This window comes from Stegastes partitus, unplaced genomic scaffold, assembly GCF_000690725.1.
Source record: "Stegastes partitus isolate 25-593 unplaced genomic scaffold, Stegastes_partitus-1.0.2 Scaffold608, whole genome shotgun sequence".
Classification (NCBI taxonomy): Eukaryota; Metazoa; Chordata; class Actinopteri; family Pomacentridae; genus Stegastes; species Stegastes partitus.
The window spans coordinates 197,783-206,092 of NW_007578339.1; the positions used below are offsets into that span (position 1 = coordinate 197,783).

Sequence of the window (8,310 nt, forward strand, 5' to 3'; positions counted from 1 at the left end):
AATCACCAATTAACCTCAGAATGTTTCTGGACTGTGGGAGGAAGCCGGAGAACCTGGAGAGAACCCACGCTGCACGGGGAGAACATGGAGACTCCGGGGCGCTGTTATAGCTCACCTGGTTGAGCTGGCATCCCATGTATAGGGGCTACAGTCCCCCATGCAGCAATCATGGGTTCAAGTCCTGCTCATGACCCTTTGCTGCAGGTCCCCCATTCTTCTCCCCCCACTTTCCTGTATCTGTCTCTGTCCTATCTAATAAAGCCAAAAAAGGCAAAAAAATGTCTTAAAACATGGAGACTCCACGCAGAAAGATCCCGGGTGTCCTCACCGGGACGCGAACCGCCGACCTTCTAGCTGCGAGCCATCTTGCAACCCAGAAAATTTTCAATAAATAATAAATATTTTATTTCAAAGTGGGCAAAAACTAAAGCGATTTCCACATATCCTTTATTATAGGACAGTGCCAGAACTAAATATACTTCTTGAGTCTGGTGTTTAAGTTTAAGAGCTCTAATGTGTGCCTGTTGCATTTGAAATAAGGGGCTGACTTGAGCTAAAATAAATACGCTAACTTGCACCATTACACCACCAACCATTTTCTACCAGCATCTCTCTCTTGCAACTTTTGCAGCAACTGTTGTTTTTGCCATAACAAATCTGTATGTTCTTCATAGCGTTCCATTATAACGACCTGTTCCTCTCGACTAAAGCAGGCAATCTGTTCACTTTGTGTGGAAGAATTTACAAAATGCATCTTTCATGTGCACAAGAAAATCTGGTTAACAAAAAAAAAAAAGCTAGGGTTTCAGGTTTTATCAAGCCAGTTAACTCAAAGAAAGTCTGGCTTTGTCAAACTTCAGAGTCCAACTTTTTGTTCTTCTGATTGCTGCATGATTTGTGGGTGCATTTTACACATTAAATGGTGCCCAGATATGATCCACAGACTAACAGATGGGTTGGTTAAGGCAAGAGGAACTGGGGGGGAAACAAAAGAACAAAAAGACTCAGGAAGTGCAGAGAGCTGTTTGTGCCTCTCACCGGAGATCGATGTTTTTCAGGTGGCTCATTCTGACCAGAGTGCACAGCTCCAGACTCTCCACTCTGTTCCCAGCCATCGCCAGTTTGTCCACCGCGCTCAGTCTTTCCAGCACAGCAGGGATGTGAGAGAAGTTGTTGAAGGAGAGCCCCAGGCTGTTGAGCTGAAACAGGCCACCCAGCTCTTCAGGCAGGGAGCTGAGGTGGTTTCCATCCAAAGACAGCGTCTGTAGGCTGCGAGGTGAAAAAGGACGAAACAGGCATGTTATGTTTTCCTTCACTTCAGAGAGTGGTCAGAATATCTGCTGGTATCCATTTGTTGTTGTATGTGCTGTTTATGGAGCAACATCCCACAATAAGCAGCTTCAAGAGTAAAAAAAATAAATATACCTGTTTTAATCTGATTTAATAAGAAAATATTGTCATCTTGTGCATTTCATTCCTTAAAACTTCAGTCAAGAGAGAATAAAGTTGTGTGTGCAGTGGCTTAAAGGAGCAAACCACAACAGTACACAACAACAAAAGAGGAAATACAGTGAAAATCTGATGCCCCTGGTATATACAGTCAGATCTTTAAGAGTTGAACATAATTGGGGATCCAAGAACCTCTTTTTTATTAAAGCAACTGGACTTCTCTTTTTGGTTCTTACAGATGCTTCATCCAAGAGGTCTTGTGAAGCCTCGTGGATGAAGGAGAAACATTTTCCACACCTCTAAAACATCTTCTTGCCCTGACCTGGACGGCTGAGAATCTACACAGACAACACAATTATCAAGCTTGTTCATATTCATTTTTGTCCCCATTGCACCTCCGTCTCAGGTATTCACTCAGACCGTCTACATGGAGACTTGATCATCACACAGTTGTAGCATCAAATGTAATTTTGTGAGCTAATAATGCATATGCTAGCAAAAGTGCAGCACAGACAGTATGTGTGCGTCGTACCTCTGCAGGTTTCCTATCTGCACAGGGACGGTGTGGAGACTGTTACAGGACAGGTTGAGCTCAGTCACCGTGAGGATCTCACACACACATTCAGGAAACACACCCAGACGGTTGTGAGATAAGTTCAGGCTCTTCAGCTGGGAGAACCTGAAGAAAAACAGAGAACAGTATGTCAGATCTGTTAAAAAAAAGAGCTATAAAAAATAGTTTTCTTGCTTACCATGTTTACAGTGACAACACAGGGAGTGATGTGTGTGTCCTGTTATCATTTGAACGATATCATGTGTCACAGTGTCAGAAAAAAAGTTGAAAAGATGCATTTAAGAGAAACACAGTAGTTTTACTTCTTCAACAAAACAGCTATCAAAGCTTGTGGTCTAAACTAAGAAGGAAGTTGCTGCTGCTCAGTTCATGTGGGCAACAGAAGAACAGTGAAAATTAATCTGCTGAGGCTGAGCAGCTGTTCTTGAAAGTTAGGATGAAAATCTCCAACAGGTCTACAGTTTAGCGCCACTGCTTGTGCTTCATGTTATTGAGATCGTAGCGACATCTGAGACCTCTGTAACACTGAGAGACTGAGACTGGGTCTAATTCACTGAGATTATGAAGAATAAGTTTAAAAGGAAAACACGATCATTAACTCATATAAACGTATGCAAAACTCCAAATCAAAGCAATCAAGCAAAATAGCGGTCAACAAAAACCACGGCGACCCAGCTCAGACCCTCTCTTCCTCCGACAATGAACAGGTGAACAGGTGTGAGCTTAAATCCCCGCCCATCCACGGGAGCTGCTGTCCCCCTATCCAATGTGTCCAACAAAATTACATTACACTCGGTTAAAAAAATATATTTTGTTGAAGGTGTCTAGGATTTTTTAACTGACGTTCTTGCAACGCTGAATCCAAAAATAACGTCTGCTTTTCTGTATTAGGTCAGGTTTTTATGTCAACTTGATTTTTTTTTTAAAAATTAAAAATCGATTTTGCCACTAAATCACATTTTCTGACATTAGCGACTGATTTATTTTAGTATTTCTCATATGAAATCGGATTTTAGAGGAAAAATGTCATTTTCTAATCCTTTTCATGAGCTAAATGATCCAAAAGTTGATGAACATTTGTAAATACAAGTAAATTGCATGTTTCATCAGCATTGCTCAAAATTCAGGGCTTGAACTTGCGCTTCTTGGAACTCCAGGTTTATCTCTCTTTAGAGTCCAGCAGGAATCATACCTGATACCTGGTCTCCATCTCTTTCTGATAAAATCACGTGACTCTAACGTGTTGTTCATAAACCAGGAGGTAAACTTTCTATCTAAATTTAATTCACCTGCAAATATTTAATGCATCATCCTGTAAAGGTTTCAGAATTTGTTCATTTCAGGAAACAGAAAAAGAATTTTGTCAGATATGAAGCATAGATACCTACATGTACACAAACATTTAAAACAAACAAACAAACAAAAAAAAAAGGTGCATGTGGCGACAAATCAAAATTTTGACCTCACTGAACAAAACCAATGTAATGTTTGGATTCAGCAGATTGCAATTGTCCAAAATCAGCTCAAAAAACTTGTTTTATAACCAAAATATCAATAATCAATCTGCCCCTTAACCTCATAACAAAATAAAGATGTACTCATGGCTCCTACAGAGATGGATGAAGTGTTTAAATCACCCTGTTGGTGCTCTGATATGTCCAGCTGATGATATAACTTAGTTCAGAGCAGCCAGTCATACGCTGGATGAAGATGATTTGACATATTTTACTCCTAAAGTCTCAGCTGTAAAGTGAAACACATTCATATGCATTAAATCCGCCGTGTACGTTCACATCTGTGACCACGAGACCAGGCTGTGATGAACGAAGCTACATCTTGTGCATGAACTCCACCTTCCTCTTGGTCCCTCAGCTGCTGTGAGTGTTGAGCTGCCCTGAGTTTCCTTTTTTTCCCTAAATGTACAAATAAGGAGGAGGGCGCTCCAGGAATCAAAGGGTTAAAGACAATTAATTCAAAACGTTAATGAGTAAATCTTCTTCCTAGCAGAACGGGGTCCTCATGTAACGTCATGTAATCATTGTGTGTACACACACCCAGTCAACCGGAGCTAAAGGAGTCGAAGTCGATTAACACGTAAGAGCAATACGTCTAATAATAAACGCAGCTTGTTTATATGAGCTCAGAAGTGGACGCGCTGCTACGTCCTGTGTGATGGATGGCACTCCACACATCCGACGTAAACGAGAGTGAAGATGTAAATTATGTGCTTATATAAAGAGCATCACAAATATCACGACACAGCGTAACACTCAAACAGCTGAGCAGCGAGGGAGCTGGTGAGAGCAACATGCTGCCGTCGTAGCACTCAGGGCTCATGTAAACATTATTAGAGCAGAGATGTAGGACAACGGAAGTCATTGCGCATTTTTTTCATGACACGGGTTTCCAAAAGTAAAAAAAAAAAGACCCGTTGGGGTTCCTTCAGCAGCACCAGACAGTCTGAAAATACGTCTGGAAACGCACACACATTACAAGGTTCAGTTCATATATGTTGATTCTTTAAACTTGTATTTCTTTTCTATTTGCTATATTGAATGTCATCTGCATAATTTGCATATTCTGCCACTGCGGGTTCATCTACATTTGCAGGACATGATTGTGGCTAATAGGAGTTTTAAGCATTTCTATCCGAGCGTTATACTCATTTTTTTTTTTAATGTATTTATGATTCTGACTTTCTGTAACATACTGAAAGTCATCATTCGGTAGAAAAATGTCCGTGGAGTATATTCTGATTGGTCGCTACTACTTTAGGAAGGTTTCTCTTTGTACCAAATCATCGGCCTGATTAAGGTTTAGCAGTTAAACATCCCGAATTAATATATTTTTGCAACTTTGACAGAGTGTGGAAGTCTTTTTAAAACATTATTAAAGCAGGAAATGCAACAACAAACAAGCTGGGGCTATAAAAAGCAGATGTCTAGTCAAAAAATGTATACTGAAGCACTGACTTAAACAAATAATCAAACATTTTGAGTCCTTATTATGAAGCTGAGTGTAGTAACGCTAGCAGCTGCCAAGTTTAACCGGTATGATTGATGACAGCAGCAGCTTTCTTCTAAACATCTGGGCGTCTATACATCGTGCTGCTTCACTGATCTCAGCAGCACCTCAAACTTTCCCTCCAGACTTGTCTGTGTAACGCTCGGTGTGATTACCTGGGGAGGTTGAGCAGACCTCCAGGTCCCTGCTGGCTCATGAAGTTGTGTCGCAGGTTGAGGTGGGTGATATCCTGACTGTAGAACAGATATTCAGGCACCGTTTCCAGGCTGTAGCAGGACAGATCCACCAGACTCACCGTCTGAGACACCACCTACACACACATACAGGTGGACACAAACACAGCAAGTTAAGAACAGAAGCCATAAGTGCTCAGAGTTAGTATTTTCTGTTTGGCTTGTCAGCATCACATCTTCCACATTAATCGATGTAACTCAGCAAACGTGACTGCGTTCTGTCAAGTTTTACTGAACTGCTTGTTGCTCAAAGTACAAAGTGTTGGAATCACTTCAAAAAGAGGACTGAAACAGAATCAGGGAGGTTGAGGAATGAAAAGCAAACTTTAATTACGAGCAGAAAATACTGGCAGACGGCAGCAAAATCAAATGTAACGCTGCACAAGATATCGTCTTTCAGTATCGGCATCACGATACGCGTGTCTTCATTACTCACATCACATAAGGAGCGACGTGAAGTAACGTTAACGCATCAACTTTATTTTCTCTGCTGGATACAAAAAGAAAAACCTGCAAGCTTCTCATTTTCCATGACGTCTGTCTTCTAGAACATGATTCACTCCAATTTAAGGCTATTTGGATACACAGTTTTATAAACTTTATTTAAATGTGACACCACAGAATGTAATCAATGTTATGACCCCGTGGGTGCATTTGTAGTATTTTGCTGCATTGCTCTTTCTCCTCAGTGTGTTTGTGATTTGTGAATGAGTGAATTAGAAGCAGGTGATGTCCGCTGATTGGCTGCCTCGCCTGATTCCTGCCATGTGATTGGTCAGGGGGCGGGTCCCTAATTTATTAGTAGTCAGTGTGCTGTGGATTTCGTGAATTTTGAAAACTTTGGCGAGGGTTAATTTAGAGTATTTTGTGTTTATTATGTTGCTACATGTCTCCCTCTGGACTTTTAAAATAAAAAAAAATGCTCCTTTTTGAACTTGGCATACTGGTTGCTGGCCTTTTTTGGAGTGGGAAGACTGGGGGAGCACAAACTCATGTTAAAGGTTCCCCTTGTCACAACCTTCTAGCCTTGGCCCAGCCCTTGCATGTCTCCCTCTTGGTCTCTCCCTGGTCTTCTTCTTCTCTTTCCCTGTCAGTACTCATCAGCTCAATCAGTGACAGCTGCAGTAATTGACTCACCTGGATCTAATCACCACTGCTCCATAAAACCAGTTCATCCCTCCACTCTCTGCCAGATCATTGACTCAGTTACCTGCTTCCCAGTCACTACTCAGCCTCCATGCCATGAAAAATCTCCACACTGCCTTGGATTCTTCAGCTGCTTCTTGGTTTCCCGTCCACCATCCAACCCTGCCCAGAACCTGTACCTGCCAAGCCCTCGTTGCCCCGACCTGTTCTGCCTGATCCTGACTCCCTCCCCACAGTCGGCCTGCCTTTCCCTTTGTAGTTTTTTTTTTTTGTGAGTACCCCTGTTTAGTAAACTCTAGCCAGCCTTTGTATATTTGTTCCTCTGTTAGTTTAGTTAATGATCTTTAGTGTTTTTTTGTAGTTTCACCCCTTTTTGGTTTTAGGTTTGGTTGTTTAATATTTAGTTTCCCTTACAGCTTAGATTCCCCTGTTCTTGTAAGTTTGTTAATCATTTAAAATAAACTCCTTGATTTGTCTCTGCCTGTTCTTGTGTCTGCAATTGGGTCCAAACCTGTTACATGACACCCCTAGACCAGGGCAGAACATTAATTGGGGGCTCGTCCGGGATTAGTCTTCTTTGTTGTGGTAAGTGTGATTGTTTTCTTAATCATCTCTGCTTGTTGGATGGAAGTTTTTTCAGCTGCATGGAAGTATTTTGGCCGTAGAAAGGACTGACGTTGACCAAAAACAGCTACTCTGTTGGCAACTTGTGTGTTTGACTATGTAAACCCGCAGCGTGGAGCTCTGTCTGAGGCCAGATCTGAATGCCATCCACAGCTAAAAACTACCTCTGCTAGCGTTACATAAAACAAGAAAGGTTCAAAAATGGAAAAAGAGAAATCACTGATTCGACTTCTCACCTCGCAAAAGACACAATCAACACATTTATCGAAGAGGGTTTAAAAAAACGTGCTCAACGTGGCGCGATAATTTATCCTCAAGTCGCTATCTCAGAGCTGCATGAATAATAGAAGAAGCAGAAGTTGAAGCAGAACAAGTGGAACATTATGCAGCTACAGCGGACAGTCCGACAACGTGGTGAACACGGTGAAGGCTGCTGGACCAGAGGCAGCTCGGTAACTTATTCCCATGCTATATTCACTCATCAGTTCTACTTAACAACCTGCCCTGTAATACAGCACTTTGAACAATTTAATATATCTTAGTTTTACAGCAATGTGTTGCTCTCTGCACACTAATCTCAACGTGAAGGGCACGGTGCTAATGAGGCTGAGGAATGATGAAGGATGCAGACTGTCAGATTGATGGCCTGAGCTCTGGATGCCAGAACTGATCATCTTTGGCATTAATGTGAATTTATAAATAACCCCCAGAAGCTAATGTTTTTTTTTTTTACAAAATCACTCATTCTTTCCAAATGGAGCCCATTCAAAACATCTGCCAAAACAAAATATTGCAGTTTTTCCAAATATTGTGCAGCCCCAGTAGGGAAAAGGTACAAAAGTCACCTAAGGTATAAACTGAAGGCCTGGAAAGGATGGTGCCAAGTACACAGATAAATCATTTGGGAAAGGAGCATTGCCAACAAAACACAGGCAAGTAAACAGAGGACGTGCTGAGAACATGTGAGCTGCTAAATGAGAAGGAGGAGGATGGAGCTATAGATATACAGGGAGAAAAAAAACACACAAGGAAAGAGATTATGAAGTTAAAGTGAATTGGAAAAAATAGTACAAAACTGAAACACACACAAAGAGAGAGACTAACAGAGGTGAACAGGAGATACCGAGATAAAAGGTAAATACTGCGACGCATTAGGAAAAACAAGAGGCCCAACAGGGAGCCATGAAGCAAGTCATAATAAAAGCTAAACACAGCTGATAATGCAGCACGACGCCGACATCCAGACTTGTTTCCATCCAT

General features: G+C 41.5%; 1 protein-coding gene across 1 annotated transcript in view; it reads right to left on the reverse strand.

Moving 5' to 3' along the window:
• phlpp2 (PH domain and leucine rich repeat protein phosphatase 2) overlaps positions 1 to 8,310 on the reverse strand; it is a 48,976-nt gene that overhangs the window by 11,158 nt on the left and 29,508 nt on the right. Inside the window, exons 6-8 of the mRNA XM_008289347.1 lie at positions 5,203 to 5,357; positions 1,982 to 2,128; positions 1,039 to 1,269 (exon numbers count right to left, since the gene is read on the reverse strand). Of these exons, the coding sequence (XP_008287569.1) occupies positions 1,039 to 1,269; positions 1,982 to 2,128; positions 5,203 to 5,357 (533 nt within the window). The remainder of the gene's footprint in view (positions 1 to 1,038; positions 1,270 to 1,981; positions 2,129 to 5,202; positions 5,358 to 8,310) is intronic.